This window comes from Oreochromis niloticus, linkage group LG22 (genome assembly GCF_001858045.2).
Source record: "Oreochromis niloticus isolate F11D_XX linkage group LG22, O_niloticus_UMD_NMBU, whole genome shotgun sequence".
NCBI lineage: Eukaryota > Metazoa > Chordata > Actinopteri > Cichliformes > Cichlidae > Oreochromis > Oreochromis niloticus.
The window spans coordinates 31,931,283-31,952,782 of record NC_031985.2 but is presented as its reverse complement, the minus strand read 5'-3'; the positions used below and the strand labels follow the sequence as shown (position 1 = coordinate 31,952,782).

At 40.1% G+C, this 21,500-nt stretch overlaps 1 protein-coding gene and 1 long non-coding RNA gene across 2 annotated transcripts; both read right to left on the bottom strand.

The window, feature by feature from the left end:
- Positions 1–6,060: 6,060 nt before the first annotated feature.
- Positions 6,061–12,799, bottom strand: LOC102077391 (uncharacterized). Its single transcript, XM_019351109.2, has 5 exons — positions 10,336–12,799; positions 9,244–10,245; positions 7,643–7,801; positions 7,113–7,208; positions 6,061–7,036 (listed from the first exon to the last, which is right to left on the bottom strand). The coding sequence occupies exons 1-5, from the start codon at positions 10,336–10,338 to the stop codon at positions 6,716–6,718; spliced, it is 1,581 nt and encodes a 526-aa protein (XP_019206654.1). The 5' UTR covers positions 10,339–12,799; the 3' UTR covers positions 6,061–6,715.
- An 11-nt stretch (positions 12,800–12,810) lies between these two features.
- LOC112843613 (uncharacterized) lies at positions 12,811–15,853 on the bottom strand. Its single transcript, XR_003216078.1, has 3 exons — positions 14,180–15,853; positions 13,082–13,204; positions 12,811–12,999 (listed from the first exon to the last, which is right to left on the bottom strand). It is a non-coding gene; the product is annotated as an uncharacterized LOC112843613 (long non-coding RNA).
- Between the last annotated feature and the right edge of the window lie 5,647 nt (positions 15,854–21,500).

Below are 21,500 nucleotides of genomic sequence, written 5' to 3'. Positions count from 1 at the left end.
CATTTCAATTAAAATTCAATTTAGGTACATAGAAATTGTGAAGACAACTTGATGAAGTTTAGACAAAGAATCAAGGTGAAATAAAGGTGATATCTGTGACTTTGAATGTGACATGGTTGTTGGCGCCGACAGGCTGGTCTATTTCAGAATGTCGAACAGCAACTCAAATGACCGCATGTTACAATCATAGTACACGTGTCAAACAGTGGTGCACCCGAGCCACAGCAGCAGAAGACCATACTGAGCGGGTAGGAACAGGAAATTGAGGCTACTATTCACGCACGTGATCCAAAGAAGATTCGAAAAAGAAGAAAAAAAAGTATGTTTATGGTGCGCGTGGTCAGTCTGTCAAGCGATAGTTATGGCCAGCGCTAGCGGTCCAAGTGGTGGAGCAGAGGCGTTTGCGGTATTTAAGCAGCCCTTTGCTGCCCAATCCGACCGGGTTAAAGCTATTACAAAAGCTGTTGTGGTGTTTAGCTGCAGACGGGAGGCCATATTCTGTTGTGCAAAACAAGGGGTTTAAACTATGATGAACGTGCTTGAGCCCCGCTATGATATCCCGTTGCGCGTCCACTTTAGTGGCAAGATCATTCCAAGCATATATGAGCAAGAAGTTTAAAGTTATGGCTGAACTGTCCCAGGTATCTTCTGTTGCCCTAACTACATATGGGTGGACCTCCAGGGCAACGGAACGCTACGTGACCGTGACAGCTCATTATATCACAGCGGAGTGCGATATCACGAGCAGTATGTATTACTGTAGGGTCTACCTTACAATATAAAGCACCTTGAGGCGACTGTTGTTGTGATTTGACGCTTTATAAATAAAATTGAATTGAATTGAGTGGTAGATACAAAGCCCTATACTGCCCTATATTGTACCATAATTTGTTTTTATATAATTGCATGGAATGAGTCTTGAGTTGAATGTTTTTAACAGGCAAAAAATACTACAATAAGTAAATAAGTAAATGTTACATTTTTGTCTTTTTTCTTTTTTTGCTGATCCGAAAATTGATCCGATCCGTGACTTAAAACCGTGATCCAATCCGAACCGTGAGATTTTTGATCCATTGCACCACTAGTTCAAACTGTATGATCAAAGACATTGTTCTGTTTCTATCCTCCTCCCCGGCCTACATCTATGACGGGGAGGTAATTGGCTGTAGTGTTTAACTGCAGGGACATCCTATGTGAAGATTCTCTGTCCTTATTTGGTGAGGGTGTTTTACTTCCTCTTCCTTACTTCCTTGCTCTTTATCTCCTCACCTGTGTTTGTATATGGTAAACCGTTAGAGGAAGCTATGCCATATACAGTAGTGATGGGATTTCCGGCTCTTTTAAGAGAACCGGCTCTTTTTAGAGAACCGGCTCTTTCGGCTCGGCTCACTAAAAAGAGCCGGCTCTTTCGGCTCCCAACCAGCTCTTCAGGTTGTTTTGTTCCTTTAATTAATTAATTATCAACAACAATATAAAATTATGCACAAAAGGAATTAGTAATGTAAAAAAACGTGGTTTTCTTTATGTATGTTTATATATAAATATTTATGGGGGCCCCTAGAGACGAAACACCTACAAACTCCAAAACACATTTCTAGCGTTAACTGAACTTCCAAAACAGAGCTACCTAGATCACTTAAATTACATAATCGAATTAATATGTCTATTGTTTTTGTATTAATACACAAACACTCATATATATATATATATATATATATATATATATATATATATATATACATATATATATATATTCAAATAATTAAAAAGAAAAACTTCATTTACCTGTTACTACCACACACCCAATCCGATTGCTGGCACTTCATGGCTTGTGTAGCCACTAGGTAACAAAAGCTCAACACGGCCCCTAGCATCCTGGAGCACTTTCGCTGTGTTTTGGAGTTTGTACATGCTTTTTCTCTAGGGGCCACTGTAAATATACTTTTATTTATTCACTCCACATAAAATGTAATAAATAAATTATAAAATACAAAAACCACCTATTTACATTTCAAACAAATTGAAAGTGAAATAACACAAAACACTGCAAACCACAACACAATAAAATATAAATTAAAATATGGAAAAAAAGGGGAAGAAAAGAACGCCCAGATCTTTAATTAAGGGAAAGGTTGGCATTTAGAAATATTAATATCACACTCAACTGACTGCGTTTTTTTGCACTGATGGGTGGACAGTTCTTAGGTGCCTGTGCATGTTGTTTGTGGAGCCGGCTCTATGTGATATCCTTTTCTTGTAGACTCTACACTCTGCCTTTGTTTTGTCAATAAGATTGAAATGGTTCCAGACTTTGCTTCTTTTCTTGGTGTCACTCATTTTCTTTACTGTACCTTTCCAATGTGACGGTGTTGTCTCTTGTTGTTGCTTCCTGCTCTCTTTCTTTCCCTCTCTCTCCTGCTCTTGTTGCGTGCTACTGCTGTTGCGAGTGTAACTACCACCCCGCCCCCTCAGCTCAGCACTGAGCAGAGGGGGGAGGGGCGCAAACGCAAGGCTCTGTTTGCCGTCTCTGCTCAGCGCAAACACAAGGGTGACTTGCAGCGTGAAGCAAAAAAAAGTGAAAGAGAGGGCAGGAGAAAGAAAAAAAACCCCACAGCTCCCAATAAGGAGCCGGCTCGCATTGTTCACTTCAAAGATCCGGCTCTAAGAGCCATTTCGTTCGCGACCGACCCATCACTAATATACAGGGGTGAGGGGCGATGATGCCTTTGTGTTCACCAATGAGTCATGCACACAGAGAGATACTCACTCACGTGCATACACACACATACACACACACACACACCCACACACACACACGGTAAATGGTAAATGGATTGGTTCCTATGATGACCTGTTCTACCGCCTGATCTATACAGCCACCCCCTCGTGTACATGCATACACACACACACTCAGTGCCTTAGTTTTATGACGCACCACAGGGGGATTTTACAATGGGTGTTTGTGAAACTGTGTGTCACAGAATAAAAGGCTGCAGGGGGTTGCTGGTTCTTTGGAGCGGTCTGACACCGAGGGCAGAGGTGCTGCCGAGCGGGCTCCCCTTCCTAGCGAGTAAAAACCGGTTAAAACTGTTCGTCTTGCTTTCTTCATGGGTTATGAGTCTCTGAACTAGCGGGCCTGCTGAAGCACAGACCCAACACCCACTGCCTGTGATGCTTTCAGCAACTTAATTTCGCTTGATCCTAAAGGTTTTTAATATATTTCTGTGGTATTTTTTTAAATGCTGGATGTTTCTAGACATTTAATCAAACCTAAATAATTGTTGTGGTCTTCTGTGGACCACAGCACATTGAACACAGCAACCAGCACATGGTTTTGGGAGGAGCAGTGGCTCTTTTGGCTTTGGAATTAGCTTCTGCAAATGAAAAGAAACACTTGAATACAGATACTTACTGCCAATCATACAGGAGCAAACCCATTAAAACTTGTGGAATGGTTACTCCCTATGTCCTGGGTATAAACTTTGGAAAAATATGAAGTTCTCACACAACAATAGAATTGTATATGTAGGCCTAAAGGTCTGCAGTGATGGATCCACTTTGGGTAGTATCAAAGAGATCGAGATCCCTCAGCTCATCTTTATCCAAAAGTTAAATACCACTAAATCTTAACCCAGTTAGTTACCAAGTGCAGCAGAGACCATCAAGTGGCCATTCCAAGAAGCAATGTTTATGGCTCTTTCACTTCAGCTCTGCAAGCATAACTTCATTGCACTTCATATTGGCAACATCATGGTTTGCTTTAGTATTTGTGTGCTGGTGCGCCTGCATTTACACTAGAAGCCTGACCCATTCATAAAAGGGAGGATTTATTCACGTGTTCTTGTTTTTCGATCATGTGATTGGATGATTAGATATTTGTATTAAAGAGCCGTTGAACAGGTATACCTAATGAAGTGACTGTAACTTCACTTGGTGCTGTACGAATAACAGGACGATCGTGGCTCAAGATTTGGGAGCTCGCCTTGTAATCGGAAGGTTGCCGGTTCGAGCCCCGGCTCCAACAGTCTCGGTCGTTGTGTCCTTGGGCAAGACACTTCACCCGTTGCCTACTGGTGGTGGTCAGAGGGCCTGGTGGCGCCAGTGTCCGGTAGCCTTGCCTCTGTCAGTGCGCCCCACAGTGGCTGTGGCTACAATGTAGCTTACCATCACCGGTGTGTGTGAGTGTAAAGCGCTTTGGGGTCCGTAGGGACTAGTAAAGCACTACACAAATACAGGCCAGTTACCATTTTACCATAACGTCATGCCTCTCAATGCAAGTTGAAATGTAACTTTCTTGACTTATCATTTAATAAGCTTGATGAGCTTTGACCTACTTCATCAGGACCGTTGTCTCTCTGGTGCTTGAATTAGTGTTTTTACAGCACTGAAACTGTATGATGCAAAAAAGCAGTAATTAGTGCCATAATTTTTTTTAACACTGAGGGTAGCTGTCCTTCTTTTTGACATGTATCTTTTTCACTATTACTTTATCAGAATATTCAGAGTCAATATTAGGAAAAGGACATTAAATCATGAAAAATACTAAATTAATTATTGTTAATAAAAATTACTTCAGTACTGATCGTCTGTCACACAATACTGATACTTGACCTGATATCAGTTTCAAAGCTACCTACCATCATATTTGTACTCCATAAACCTAAAAGAATCTTTAAAACGTTTAAAATGTGATTCCACTCGCTCATGTATATGTTGTCCTTGTGCAGAAACAAATGTATGTCACTGCGAAACTCTTTTGTAGTGACTCAGCACATTTCTGATCATCAGAAAAATATTAACTTGTGAAATTGGTTAAAATCATTTTAACAAAGCCTTATTTTAGAAACTTTGAGAAATCATTAAGAAATATATATTGTAATTAAAGGAGTGAAACCATTAAGAAAGCCAATCAAAGAGAAATTACGGGACAGTTACACCAGAGGCAACAGGCTGACTGCATGGCTGAGCACACTGCGCGCTTGCCAGCCTAAAACCATTAAGTTAATTACCACATTTATGCTGTCATTTCTTTAATATTGTGTCTTAAAATGCTTGCTATTGATCTAGGTGGGCCATCCTGCTTATAGACATTCCCAAAAACACCACTGAAGAAGCTTTGTGAAGTTTTCTTGGTAAAGGAGAGGTATTGAAGCCTCAGCCACAGCTCCAAGTGTAGAGGATTTAGACTCTGTCACTGGGTTTGTTTGTCTTAAATCAACAATTTTTGCTTGACTGGCTGTGGTAGACACATAAGGTGGTACGGCTGTTTTTTCTTTCCGTCCCCAGGGTGTAATATCAAATGAAAAGCTTTTCCATCTGATGGCAACAGGACAAAAAGACAAATTCAGAAATAGCAAATAAATTCATAGTTCCTTTTTTAATGTCTGTGTTTCTCAAAAAAATAAAAATAAAAATACCCAAAAAACCCCAAAAGAAAAACTTAAACTTAAACTTAAAAAAATAAACTTTAACTTTAAATATTTTGCTCTTCATAAAAATATATCCTGTCAAAATTATGCAAGTTAGAAATATGAACATGTTGCCAAAACCCCCACACTGTAAAAAAAAAAAAAAAAAACGTCACGAAAACTTAAAAACTCAAGGCAACCCACTGCATTTATGGTTTTAGGTTCTGATGGATAACTTATAATTTTAAGTTTAGGAGAAAAGTTGCTTCAGCTAATGTTTTTGTGTTTACAAAATTGATAATTGTGCTTTTTCTTAACTCATATTTTATTGTTTTTGCAATGTATTTCCTAAAGTTTACACAAGGTATTAGTTTTAGTTTTGGCAACGTATTTCCTAAAGTTTACACAAGGTATTAGTTTCAGTTTTGGCAACGTATTTCCTAAAGTTTACACAAGGTATTAGTTTTAGTTTTGGCAACGTATTTCCTAAAGTTTACACAACATATTTTTTTTGTTTTGCCAATTAATTTCCTAAAGTTTAGAAAAAGTATCTTTTATAGTTTTCATGAGGTGCTCCCTGTTGTACCAATGAATGTTTACATAGTTGATTTTCAAATAACTGTGTTCAAACACAACTGCACCACAGACAATGTTGACTTTTGAGATGAGCCATTTTTAACATACTGACAACATTCAGCCACAAATAAAGTCCTTCCAAAAACACAAAAAGTCAAATTTTTGTAACAAATGTTACTCATTCAATTTTAAAGGTGTGGTATTGTCAGACAGAATATCAAACCTATCTTGATAGATAGTCACTAACAAACAGATTCAAAACATCAGATGGCAGGATGTGAACATCTGGTATGTGAATATCTGGTTTCCATACAGCAAACAACTTTCAAACAAATTTTTCCACCACTTGTCTTTTAATAGTAATGTATCAACACTCTAATTTCCTCTGAAGTTCAGTATCGCGCCACATTTGTTATAAAACTAGTACAAATGTACCTAAAACCAGATTATAAAAATTGCTTAAAACAGTTCAAGTTAGAATAAACCCTTTCAACATTTTATAAAAAACTTGTTATACATGAAATCTGCAATCTGTCATGCAAGCTACATTAAGTAAAGTTAGAACAGAAGAGATTGATTCAAAACTTTCTGCACCTTACCATTTTCTTAAAGCCAGAAATTAACTTTTTTCAGAGCAACTTACCACAAAACCCAAAAACTGTAAATCAAAACAAATTGCTGCATTCTGTTTTACACAAGTTGCATTTGAGTTGAACATGTTGTCAAATAGGTTAGACTTTGGTTAAGAGCTTGGTTTTGAAGCTTCTTATCCTCTGGGAACAGGTAGATGTCAACTCCATAAAAATGTGTTGCACAGCTTCAAATGTGTACTTGAGTTCTTTGGGAAACTCCATGTTGAGCCCATAAAGTAGGCCAAACAGGTAGGCAAAGGCAGTAGGAAGGTCTGGCAGATCATCAAGAATAATGTCCTCTTCCAGAACAATGGCAGTGTTGATCACTGTGGACTGCGAGTTGGGTCCCACGTAGTCCTCCAGAACAGTGAGGATGCCCACCGTAACACCTCGGGTTACCCTCTCAACTGGATCTGTATCCTATGCAAAATAAAAAAACAGTACATATAAGTCTCTGAAAACCAAAACTGAAGATTGAGTAGATTTGCATACTCACCAGACATGTTAAGAAGAGTTTGGTCTCATCGTCGCGAACAAATATCGGTAACCCTTCCAAACTGATGGTTCGTCGATGCTGGACTATGTTTGAGACCTAAAACAAGGAAATCAAATAAGACTCAGTCTCATTTATAAACCTACCATTTTGTTTTTAAAACACATTAAGTGTTGTTGCTAAAAATACAGCCTTAAGAAATAAGATGTTGAAATTAGTTATTCCAGATACTTGCTCATGGTTTTGTCAGTTTTTTTTAAAGTAATTTTGATGTGCAACAAATGTAGCACACTTATTACAACATCTATAACAAAAAGTGCCATGAGTGGGATGAGAGTTGAACTGTCTGTCATGACCTGCCATCTGCCAAACACACAGCGCTGCTTGTTAGCTTATAATCCCATTCAGGACACACTTTCTGAAAACTAACAATTTTTACGTCAATTTAGTAAATATTTAATAAAGTATCTTTCATTACAGTGGGAACTTCAGGTTCCTCATAAACCAGACACAAATACATTTTTATATATTACCTGTTCATCAAACTTCTGCAACAGGGAATCCATGTCATTGCGGAAAGCAGCTTTTCTAACTCGATACAGCTTAATCAGCCGAAGTGAGTAAGTGTCGAGGGCAGTCATGAAGGTCCCCATGAGATCCTTGGTGGTAATGCGTGAGAATTCCGCACAAATCTACAAAGCAACAAAAAAATATAGAAGGAAACTTTTAAAGGTACATTATATAAAAATAACATTGTTTTCAAATTTGGTTAAAACAGCTTAATTTCAAAACATTTAGTTAGTCTCGGTTGATCTATTGGTCAGGTCTTGATTGGATTTTTTTTTCTCTTTTAGTGGTAGTACAAATTCTAACTGACACATTTTAGGAAAAAAAAAAAAAAGGAACAAGAAAAATCTGATCTGCAGATTTTACATTAAGTCTATAGAATACCTAATCAAATGTTGATTAGACAAAATAATGGTTTCAATTGTTACAGGATGCATTGCAGAAAAGAAATAAATCAATAAATTGTATTTTAAATTCATTGCAAAAATTTCATTAATTTTATAGTTATGTAGGAATGAAGTAAGAATAACATCCTGTGGTCAAATTTGGATACTTTCATAACACGCAAGTGACTTTCTCAATCCTGTTCTGTGAGTTTCATGGCTGTTGCCTGCTAAGGGTCAGCACCAAAAGATTCTAGATGCCCAGTGAAGACGAGTCATTGCGGCGACCGTGGTTCAGGGGGTTGGGAAGCTCATCTGTAACCGGAAGGATGCTGGTTCTTGTCCCCCAGCTCTCTCTGTCCTGGTCGTTGTGTCCTTGGGCAAGACCCTTTACCCTACCGCCTACTGGTGTTGGCCAGAGTGGCCAATGGTGCGATATGGCAGCGTCGCTTCTGTCAGTCTACCCCAGGGCAGCTGTGGCTATAACTGTGGTTTCCCTGAACCGATGTGTGAATGTGAGAGTGAATAAGTAGTGGAATTGTAAAGCGCTTTGGGTGCCCAGCAAAGAGCGAAATAAATGCAATCCATTATTATACACAGTAAGTTGACAAGTAAATAGATTTCACTTCAATAGAGTTGTTGGTAATACCAAAATTAGCTTCATATTTTTAGAGCCAACTATTTTTTATATTTTACCATTAGCATTGTTAGCTCAACGGTAGCCTTCAACCTTTTCTACAAGACATTGCAGTGATACAAACAGATGCTTGTCAAGGGCACAAGAAATGGAGCTCACGTTCATTTACTCACCCAGACAAGTTTCGAGGCATTTGGAGTTGTTCAGAAGAAATTTTAAAGGTCCTATATCATGTAAAATCAACTTTTTGGAGCTTTTAAACACATTTTAATGTTATTTCCTTATATTAAAAACCCTCCAGAGTGGTTTTTGTCTTAATTCAGGCATTTCTTAGTTGTCTCAGTGAATCCTTTCCCCATAACCGTGGCTCGGCTCTCTCCTGCAAAATGACTGACTCGTAACATTGGGATTAAAATTTCTTTCTAACAACCCCAAATGCCTTGAAATTTGTCTGGGTGAGTAAATGAATGTTTTCCATTCTAGAAATAAGACCACACTGAAAAAAAAAATGGAAGTTTTCCTTTAAATATTTAAGAGATTATCTTACCTGTTCTTTCAAGAAGAGAGCTGGCCATCTGAGCTGCATTTCCTTGACCAAGGGCTGCATCTCCACAACTTCTTTCCTTCTGAGAGAGAATGTGATGTCCATCTTTTGGGTGATGAGTGCCATGTTCTTATCCCTCTTCTTCATTTCATCTTCCAAAATGCATCTTTCATTTTCAAGAGACTCATCATTGTAGTTTTCTGGGGCATCAGGGATAAAGTTGACTTCACCTCGCTTTGGTTTCTTTAAGGAAAATCTATTTGATCCACTGTCATCTTCTTCCCCTCTTCTTTTTCGATTGACTGCAACTTCACTACATCCAGCTTGACTTAGCTTGGAACGGTAGTTGCCAAGCTTGAACTTAATGCTTGTTGCCCAGCCATCATATCCTGTGCCATTGCCGGGCTCTTTGAGGCAGGGATGTTTGGAAACTAGCTCCTGGGCAACAGATGTTATTTCATTCTTGTCAGGGTAGGCTTTGATTGCAAACATTTCTTGTGCCAGCTTGTCTAGAATTTCCATCTTGATGTCTCTTGTTACACTTAAATTTGCCCCTGCTTTCTCATATACCTCATTGCCCTTGCGAAGTTTTAACTCTACATCATAGGAAAAGATTGGGATAGGAAATGGATTTGGCCACTGTGAAGTGCTACGCATGTAGGTATGGGTGGATGAGGATGGGCTGAAAGAAGATGCTGAACTCACACTGGCTGTATCAATAGATGAGATGGCGCTATGATCAGATGGAGTCTGTGGTGGCGAGGCTGATGCATTTTCCTCCCAAATGAGGTGCAACACTGCCCGTCCAGCGGGTAGCTCATTAATATCCATCAGGTTGCAAAGTGCGTTCCCAAAATCTGGGTCTTCATATTGTATTGCAAAGTCACCTTCAAGTCCAAGCTTTGCTTGTAGTTCATCTTGAAGCTGCTTCACAGATTCTGGAACAGTGGACAGTTGGATTTTTCTGATAAGTTTTGGACTGACGTGGACTCGCAGTAACAGGGCCTGTGAAGACAAACCAAAAAAAGGGCGCAATTCTAAATAATTAACAAATTCAAAGTAATCAACTGAAAACTATTTAAGAATAATACATGCCATCGCTTTCAATGCAGGAGGCACGTAACAGGTGTCACCATCAGTTGTCCAGCTACGCAGTATTCAGCTAAAGGGTGGTAATCATTCAAATCTTCTGGGTCAAGTATTTCCAGATCTTTGTAGCTGCTGTCAAGCCGATATGATCTGTAATGTTCCATAAACCAAGAGGAGAGCTTTGTAGCAACAAATGACACTTTCCCAGAGTCTACCAAAATGTTCAGTATCTTGTAGAACTCAGGCAGTCCACTCAGTTGTCCTGATGAAATGATCATGCCTTTAACATACTGGGTCCCATACAGATAAACACATTTAGCAAATGACACAGCTTTTACATGTGGATATTTCAGTTTCAAGCACTTCTGAAGAGTTTCATTCAAGAAACAGATGTCAACTGTGTCAATATTATCAACATGCAGACTTGGTTTAAAAAGACTGTGACCATCTAAGAAGTATGCCATCATTTGTTGATGCTTCGAAGAAAGTGTTAGTAGTATATTCTTAAAGCATTGGACATCATGCACAGTTTTCTTGAAAAAGTTGTGCTTAGATTCAAATCGAATAGTCCACAAATCAACTAAGGGACCAAAACAACGCACAAGATGACTATAATGTTCAATATAGTGGTGTTTTGGCTTCAAATTAAAATCAGGAAAAGTCTCTGTCAGTAGTCGTCGATGATCCAATATTTTGGTGTCCAAGTATGACAATATTTCTTCTGATAGAGTTGTCGAGACAACAATCTCAACAAGCTCCTTAAGGTCCATCAATATTTCCCATGATGGCTCATGTTCTGGTATACGGGTCCCAATGATAAAAGGCAGCAAACGCAAAAGTGTCCAGTTTTCATGTCCATTGCCACTCACTCTTCCTGTTCCAAAACTAGCTTTTGTAATTTGTTGTGGCTTGTTGAGCTTATCAGAGAATTTATATGGAAATGATTTTATATGTTTGTTTAGTCCTTCAAATGTGATAAAACCCTTTCTGATTAAATCTTGAAGACACAAACACAATTCCACAGGGACAACACCTTCAAAGAAATCATGTAATATATCTGGAGGAAATCCAGTGACTGGATGAAAATAGGACAACGCACTTAAGGCACAGGAACCTTTGACACCACACACACTTTGTCTTTGACCAGCCTCAAGCTCTTCTAGAAAAATGTTATGCTGTTCCACAGTTCTTAATGGAAATTCTGTAGGATCAAGAGTTGCAATCTGATGTTTATCAATACTATAAAATCGACAAAACTTGTCGACATTAAAGGACTCCAAAAAGCCTGCAAGGCTGTGAGCCCCAAGGTTATCTGCAGACACAAAATACAGTTCCCTTCAAAAAACTATTTAAAGATTCAACGTACACCCCTGTGCTTTCAAGACATTTTAAATCCTCAATGAGTGGATAAAGAAAAGCATCATACCCAAACTGTTTAACGTCCACACTTTTACCAAGAAGAGCAAGCTGTATTGAGGGCAATGTAGAACGAAACCTTGCAGATAAGTTGAGTACAACCCAATAAACGGCAGTTATTTTATGAATTTTTCGAGATGTTCCTAAAGGGTTGCATATTTCAAAGTCGTCAATATACAAAGCTAAACTAATGCAAGTATCTTGCAATCCTAAAAGCTTGTTGTTTTTGAAATACTGCCCATCTCTAAATGATCTGTAACCTTCACTAATTTCTTTATCAAATGCTAACTTTTCAAAGAAACTTTTCTCTTTCAATAAGTTCTCCAAGACCTGGTTTACTGAGACATAAACAAATGTATTTCTAGTTCTCGCTTTGTAGGTGTACTCTTTAGGCTCAATTACATGAAAATTATTCTTGAAATAAAAATTTCTCTTGTAATCAGTAGATAATGCACCTTTTGGTTCTGTTGAGATAATTAATGGGTTGGTTTTGAAAAGTGCATCATTTATATTTTTAATTACATCATCATCTGCCTCAATGTTCTGTTCAGCAAGCACCTCTTTGATTCTTTGAAATGAATGAACCTGAGAAAATTTTAAAATGTCACTAATTTCCTCAATAATTCTCTGCAAAGCACTTTTAGAAACATGTAACAATGTTTGCATGCATAGAAAAAGTCTAGCTATTTTATGTTCAAGATATTGGTAATCTACAAACTCATTGTCCTGTTTATCACTTGATGCTACACCTGAACCACTTGGTAATGTCTCTGGCTCCTGAGAGGTATTTAAGGATTCATCAGGGGAGGTACTTTCACTAGGACATGCATCTGCATGAGAAATCAGTCTAATACAGTTTTTTATATCTTTTGAGTTTTTGTGCTTTCTGCTTGTGTGTGACGTAAAGGTTGATAAATTGTTGGTAACATAGTCACATTTTTGGAAAGGACAGGATACAGTCTGATGTTTTTTTTAAGTGCCTTAAAATATGTGAAATAAATGTATGCTGTGAACAGTTTTCCTTAAATTCACAAAAAATCACAAAAAAATGTTGAGATCTCCTGCCTTTTCTTAGCCCTGTTATGTGATCTGCTGAGGTGAGACTTCAATGCCCCTTGTGTCCTAAACGAACAGACGCAGTCACTGTAAACACAGGGCAAATGAAATCCTCTTCTATGTCGTAGCTGGTGATGCCTTAAGAGTACTTCTTGGCTTGAACAGACAAAAGAGCAGAACTGGCACTGCAGACAAAAACTATAATGAGAAGAGAGGAGAGGACAGTGTCAACAATTCAAAAGAAACCTGAATTAATCTCAAATTACCAAAGTTACATTACCTGATTATGTGTTTGGGGGCAGAGGGAGGCGCTCCTGTTCTGATTCCTCTCCTTACCAACTCTCCATCAATCCCTCACAAATCAGGACAAGCAAGCAGTGGTCTGGAGTTGGCTTTTAATTCTCTAAATAAATAAAAATAGCAATTAGTTTTAAAATAAAATACCAGCTTCCTGACATTACTTAAGAATGTTTTTCTCCTGTCCTAATTGTTTTGGCTCACTAAAGTGAGCTGATTCTGCCTTGTAAAATAAATAATTTACAAAACATACATTACATCAAATGTTTAATTTATTTAATTTATTATTAACAAATTGTATTCTACATGGAATGCACCAACAGTGTACTGGGATGTATTATGTATGCCAAGGATAATTTTGTGTGATTGGTTTTACAACTTAGAATGACAAACATTGGATTGAGAGTATGAGTGGGATAAAAGTCCTGAAGCATCTGTTTAAATTATCAGTGCATTTATTAATGATGCTCCATAAATAAACCAAAACAATGTTGTTTTGTGCATAACAAAAAGCTCACAATTGTGCAGTCAAAATGTAAACTAAAAGATGCTGAGCATAATAACAAAGACAGATTTCGCAGCTGCTCTGTTTCCAAGTTCTACTGCACAACTGACAGCCTGGAGTCTGAAATCCTCTTTGTAACCGTGTCTCTTACAGGTGCCATTTATGGTCCTTATACACATAATACGGTAATATTACGTTGAAGAGGAGTAATATCACTCTGCGAGGCTCCTCGGTAGCCGTAACAAGCAGTGCAGCTTCATAGCTTAGCAAAGTCGTACCAAAACATTTTTTGACAGATTTTTTTAAGCTGTGTACCACATAAAATTGGTTCGCTTTCAGTAAGCACAACCAGAATTCATACATAAGGCGCACTGTCGACTTTTGAGAAAATGTAAGGATTTTAAGCCGTGCGTCAAGGCGTTAGCCCGGTTAGCTCGTTAGAGCCGCCCAGCTCCACGCATGCGGTGATCCGCGGTAACTAGTTAACGGAGATTTGCCCCTTTAATGCAGTTAAGGCATTAACTTTACGCTGACAGCACTAAAATAGTAATCTTCAAATGTTTTCTTTTTACCGACCAGTTCCTTTTTGATAGCTGCCGTGTCCATCTTGTTGCCTGCAGGTGAAGCGATGGGGGAGGGGGAGTTGTGTCAGTGAAGGAGAGAGCCGAGGCGGAGTAACATTGCGTAGAGACAAAAGTGGACGAAAGAGAGGCAAACTTGCGGCTCCACAAGTATAATTATAATGTAACAGACTATATCGATATAAACGATATTGTTACATCTCATATCTCGTATAAAAATATATCAATATATTTAGAAACTCGATATGTCGCCCGGTCCTAATCACTTGTTCATCTGTGTTGTTCCAGCTTCATTACTGGATGCATAGTTCTAATGCATCTGTGTTTTTTAAGTTATTTAAAGTCTGTTTGATATGACTCTTGCAGACTCTAGTAGGCCTTCGTATTTAAAATACCCTCATATTTACAGCTCTGTAGCTGCTTCTCTGATCTTCCTCTCCCCCCTGTTTGTGTGTTTGGTGGAGCTTGCTGGCCATGAGGACTCCACCACCCGGTTCACACAGAAACTAAAGCACACATTTTATTGGCTAAAAGGATTTATTTTTAAATAGCAGGGAGGGGGGTTGCCGCCGTTGGTCATGAGCGAGACAGCCTATTTTGTTTTGTTCGGTGGTATGGCGGCCACGTGACATGGCACGTAGTTTGTGGCATGGAATCTTAAATGATATAGTAAACACATACCCATAAGCCACAAGGCTTCTTAGCCTAGAAAGTAATGCTATGCTAAGTTTCGGAAAAATACGAAGAACTTCAGTTGTGATATTTCTAAAAGACAAATTGAGACTGTTCAAACATATACTGTCTGATATAATAAAAGAAACATTACTTGCCTTTAGAAAGTTGAGATGAACGATCTATCCAGCTCCTGGTATAAAAAGCCTCACGTTCTCATTAAGGCAGACAGCCAGGTGGCTTTCAGTCCTTGCAAAAGCGCAAAGTAGACCCCGCATTATCCAAAAATATGAGATGCGCATGCGTGCTCAGGCACAGAAAGGCGCCAACAGCTTCAACTCATGTAAAACTTGAATTCATTCATTTTGCCAGCAATAAATTTCATCTGAGACCAACTTTTGCTCCAAAGCGTTAAAGGATTAGTTGAAACCCTTAATGTATTTGAGTTTATGGCGCAACTCAACTTTTATTGTTGAATTGTGAAAGAAATGACTGTAAGCTCAACAATTGCAAGTTTGATTTTTTACAGTGCAGAAAAAATAAATGAAAGCATACACAAGGTTCGAGCCGCATGTAGATGGAGCTGGGGCATTGCTGCAGGAATGGAACTAATAAACTGTGCGGGCCATTCAGTGTCGTACTTTGCCTTGAGTGTATCATTACACTGCAGCTCCATCTGAATCTGCACAGGTGCAGTTCAGCAAAGTCCGCTGACTTGGTGCAACATTACTTGGCAACAGAGAAAGTGAGGCAAGTTGCACTGGTGCATTTGTGACAGCTTCACTTGAAATGCCTTCACCGCATCATACATGTCATGTCCATGAACTGACAGATTTCCTTGCTGAGCTCAAAAACTCTATTGAGAATTGTTATCCCAACTCAGCCAACGGACCTCTGTATGATAAGGAATGTCGGCAAACTCTGAATCTGTTTCCAACATAAAAGACTGAAATTGACGGTGATTTAAACTTTTAGCTCAGATAAAATTTACGGTTTGCGTTATGGTGATCATTACATGCTCGATTTTTAGGACTTTACCACATAGCCTTTCCTGGTGTATGATGCAGTGATATGCTGTTAACTCACTGGTACAGTTCTCCTCCTGCATCTTTACTCGCATCCTGCTGACTAGTCCGCTTTTTTCACCGCACAACACCGGCGCTCCATCTGTTGTAAGTCCAACAAGTTTGTCCCAGGGGAGTTTCATGTCGGTTACACTTTGACATACGTTTTAAAAAATGTCTTTTCCTGTCGTTGTCCCGTGCATCGATTTAATGTTCAATATTTCCTCTCCACGGATGAAGATGGCCAGCTGTGCAATGTCCATCATGTCTATACTTTCATCCACAGCAAGAGAATATGCAATAAAGTTTTTGCTTCTTTCACACAACTCTGTTCTTAAATCAGTGGCCATATCACAAACCTGATCAGCAATCGTATTTCTCCTCAGGCATTTGCCAAAATCTGCGTTTTGTCTAGACACAAGACGTCGCAAACCTTCATCATGCAGCTCTTCAGAGTGGTACCGGGCTGATTTGGCTATCTCCTCTGCTACAATAAAACTTGCTTTCACAACAGCTTCACTTTGTGATTTTGTTCTGGTGAAAAAAGTCTGCTGAAATGTCAGATTCTTCTTTAGCTCTTCTACTTTCTGTAGTTTATGCTCTGCATTTAGGTTTTTCAGCTTATCCTGACGTTTTGTCTTGTAGTGCCGTCTTAAATTAAATTCCTTAATTACAGCCACATTAGCTCCACTAATAAGACACACGGGTTTACCAGCAATGTCTGTAAACATATATTCAGTCACCCACTGGCGCTGAAAGGCTCTGTTTTCAGAATCAACTTTTCTCTCCACCATTGTGAGCGGCTAGCTTCGCAATAACAGAAGTTTGACTTGATTGACGCGGGAATGTTCCCAGGTAACCGTTCGGCAAGGATGCTGCAGCGCTGCATTATGGGATCTGTAGTTTGTATATTATTAGCGCCTCATATTGCCGGGCCATGCATAACAATAATAGTACATCTATATAAAATGATCTCGCGGGCCAGATATAAATGTACGCCGGGCCGGATGTGGCCCGCGGGCCTTGACTTTGACACATGTGCTGTACACTGTCCCATCTCCATCAGAGATGAGCCCAACCACGGTGGTGTCATCAGCATACTTGACGATAATGTTGGTTGGGTGGGTTGGTGTACAGATGAGATGAAGGTGGCTTGCATGGAGCTGGAGTGAAGAGAGGTGGAGATGGGAAGGTGGGTTACACAAAGGCATCTGCAACGGAGAATGAAAAATGCGCAGTGAGATTTAAAGTATTGGCATGAATGCTGGCCTGGAGAGGTGTGAGAGAAGGTGATTGGACCAGTGATGACTAGGGATGGGTATCGTTTAGGTTTTATCCGATACCGGTGCCAAACCAGTACTTTTGAAACGGTGATGGAACTGGTGCTTAAAGAATGGAGAACACCAACTTTGTCCAAAAACCTCTCATGTTTAGCTGTTTTTCACTTTTTCTTTGGTCATTTTAGCCTTTTTGCCAGGGTGAAGGGAGTATCTGCCATCAAACAAGAAGACAGCCGCATGTAACTACGATGGTGTTTGCTAGTTCACCTTACATGCATTAATTTAATAACGTGGTTAGCGTACTCAACGTAAATTACACACGAACAACATTAAGCTACTCACCCAGAGAAGAACGGCTGCTGCTGCCATCATCATCCGTCATCATTTCTGCTACACTGGCAGGGCTAGGGGCCAGGACTCTACTCTTCGGGTTCTTGGGGGATGTTGCTAACTGGGTCCGACAACAGGCACCACACCTGCAGTAGATGTGCTTGGTGTGAGGTCTTGCAGCAAGCTATCAAATACGGTGCATTTCTCGGCTTTTAAAATAAGGCTATGCGTCGCCAGGTGTTTCATCAGATTCGAGGAGTTACCTCCTTTGCACAGTATCACACTATCAGCTTAAAGCACTTGTTGCAGGCTGCTGAGTTTGCATTTTTTGCTGTGAAGTACAGCCAGACTTTTGACCGCTTCGCTTTGGGCATTTTTAATCTGTAGCTCTGCTCTAAAAGAACGTACGTACCTGGGCCCGCCTACTATCCTTGGAAAGGTAAAATGATTGGCTAGAATCCAAAGTGTATGACATCTCAGGGAAAAAAAAGCACCAGTCTGGTTACTACCGTTTATGTCAGAACCGATACCGGTACCGATCCCAAGTGATGACACAAACAGCTTGACAGAGTGATAAAGCTTGGATTTAGCCAGCAGCACCTGGGAGTGGACAGATGTGTAGCCATAGATCTTCCTTTTTGAACTTACGCATAAGCTTCATTTATTAACTTATACTTGATGTCTGGCATCTAAAACAATCATTTCTGCTATTTTCCTTTCACCTTTTCAATTCCTTTATGAGCAGTTTATGAGATGACTGGGGTTGCTTGTTTTGTCTGCACGGGTGTTACATTACACTGACTCCACCGTGTGGTAGAGGAAATTCCTCAAAGGATCAAGCAATGGAGATACAATGGCTGTATCCCAATTCAGGGTCTGCAGCCTTAAAGGCCGCATTTTAAGGCTGGTTTCGTCCCAGTGACGTGACAAAGGCTGTCCCAATTTGAAGGCTAGGGGTGTCCAAATTCATAGGCTGCATCAGAAGGTCAGGTAGACCTTCAGGTAGACTGGAAATGAGGTAGACCTTGAGCTTCCGGTTAGCTATTGAGCTGGTGGATAACAGACGTCTCCGAAAACGTCGGCGCACTTTTGCAAATATGCGATGCCTTGATAAACCAAGCAGATATTTGAAGTTTGCACAACTACATTTTCGCCTGGAAATATGTTAAAAGTTTATTTTGTGACCCAGAAAGAGTAATAAGAGTAATATTAAAACTTAATAGCGGCCGCCATAGTTAGAAACTGGAATTGGCTGGGCCACGCTATGAATTCTGGGATATGGTGGGATACACCCGACCCATCCTTTAAATTCAGGGAAAAGGAGGACGCATCTGTCGGCTGCATTCCAAGAAGTCTATGAATTTGGACAGCCTTCGTCGCGTTGCTGTGACATAATCGGCCTACAAATGCAGCCTCAGAAGGATGCAGCCCATGAATTTGGACACCCCCACAATGTCACTACCCGATCCGTACCGGAAACCCGATCGGTACCATGCACGTGCAAAAGGCCATTACTTCCGCTCGAAACATTTCACGATAGTTACGGGTCAGAGTATCTGTTAAGATGTTAACAATAATAAGTATCTCTTAAAATGTTTGCAGTAATGAAACATTTCAATATAATGTAGACAAAAACGAAAAAACAAGATAGTTACGGATCAACTCCCCGATCCTTACTGCGCATGTGCAAAGTCGGGACCGTACAAATCGTGTCTACCCAATCCGTACCGCGCATGTGCAGATGTTCTCTTCTTCTTCTGTTTCATTTAATGGCAGCTTACTTCCCAGTGTACCAGGATACCGCCACTTGCTGACCGAGTGAATGAGCCCTATTAAGTGTCCTTCATTTCCCCGAATTTGAAGGATGGGTCGGTGTATCCTTCGTGGCCCAACATATCCCACAGAAGCTGGGCGGCCAAAGAGTAAACTCTTAAAAGTAAGTACTGAATATTATGTCACTTATTTATGTGCAAATGTCTAATAATGAAGAACATTGAAACATTACTGTTGGCCACATGTTGGCAAAGTTATGTGACATTAGTGATGTTAGTACTTTCAGGATTAACTTGATTTTAGCCTTTACTTTAAAATATACGCCGTTCAATAGTCGACCTTAATCTTACAGAGAATGTGATAATGTTATGGATAATTAAAGTCAGTAATACATCCACAAACACAACAAGCTGAAAGTCAGTGAATGCTGCTTGGTTTGCAGTCCTGAATATCATGGAACAAGCAGGATTCACTGCACTGTTAATGTTAGCCATGTTATATTGCTGCCTCGGTTCGGTGGTGTCGAGCCAAACGGACTTCAACCAAACGTTGAAGTCCGTTTGGCTCGTTAACTTGAAAGGAAGATGCTTTAATCACAGGAGTCACATGTGTCCACTGTACCATCTGGGAACTCTTCTTGTTTAGCACTCGTAATAACACAAACGCTAAATCCTCCTTCTCTTGTGCTGTTTTGTAGCAGTGTATACACCTGAGACTGTCACCTGTCTGTTTGTCCTGCACTCTCTCTTTTTCTTTTTCTCTGATTGTGTAATAAAAGTATGAACATGTATTCATAAGTTACACTTGTGGTTGAGTCCTGCAGCTTATCACACATTTGATTTCCATGTGTGACAACTGCAAGTGTCCAGAGTGAGGACAGACTGAGGGACCCACTGCTGCACATCATCTGTGAGGCTTTGCACCCCTGATGATCCACCAGGACAAACTCAGTAGTGTGTGAGGAAGAGGAGGAGCACCAGCTGACAGATGGAGAGAATATACAGATTGTTCCCTGTTCGTGAATGACTGCTAGAAAAGTTTAAAATAACTAGTTGTCTGTCCTGAATCAGTCTTATTAGGTAATGTTAAAATAATTGTATCATTCCAGTGTTTTCAGTGTGGGAGAAAGTACTCAGGGCCTTCAAGTTAAACACTATGAAATAGTGATGTGCGAATCATGAACGAATCGTTCAATACTCGAGAATCACTTTACTGACTCGTGAATCATGATTCACAAGCCCAACTGACTCACTAACCCATCCCTGTTGCTGTTAGCAAACTAATTTCATTAGTAGAAATATATCTAGCTTATATTTAAAATTGTGGGGGAAAAAACTACAGCCAGTTTCTTAACAAAAACATTTTTGCTCTGAACTGGAAGAAAAAACCCTGAGTAGAAGCTCACATCAAGACAATAGCTCCTCAGTTCACAGTAGCATCGCTCTGCTAACATGCTAACAGCACATTTGAGCTACTCACCCCCTCCCTTCCTGTGCTGAATCGTAGCGTAAGCGAATCACTACCTCACTCACCCCCTCCCTTGCCGTGCTGAATCGTAGCATGAACGAATCACTCAGGACTCACTCACCCCCTCCCTCCTGTGCTGAATCATAGCACGAACGAATCACTCAGGACTCACTCACCCACCCCCTCCCTCCTGTGCTGGATCTTAGCATAGGGCTTTGGATCGTGATTTCACCGGAGGGGCGGCACGCCCCCTCCCCCCATGACAGTAGGCCAAACGAAGCACGTCAGCTAAGGTTCGTACGTACTGTGTTGTTGGTTGCAACGGTAGATCACACGATAGGGAAGGCAAGAAGCTGGAAATGGGCTCTCTTTTCATAGTTTCCCCTCCTGGAGGCAACGGGAGGGATCTCATGTATCCGATATTACTAAACGAAGACGTCAGGCTTGGATTGCAGTGGTCAGACTCGGACCGGCATGCAAGGCGAGTGCAACGAAAGCGAAAAAGAGCACCGATCGGAGGTAACCCCCGCCCCCAAAACATACAAAATTGCACTCATTGTACGCTAATCTGCACATGACTTTCAGATGAATCACGCACCTGGAATACTGGTGTACATTTACCTTATGTGTATGCACTAATTTTATCATACATGCTTTCATTATGCAGCTGCAGAGTATGAAGGTGTGCCTCGTGCAGAAGTAATAGATGAAGATCTGACATCATATCATG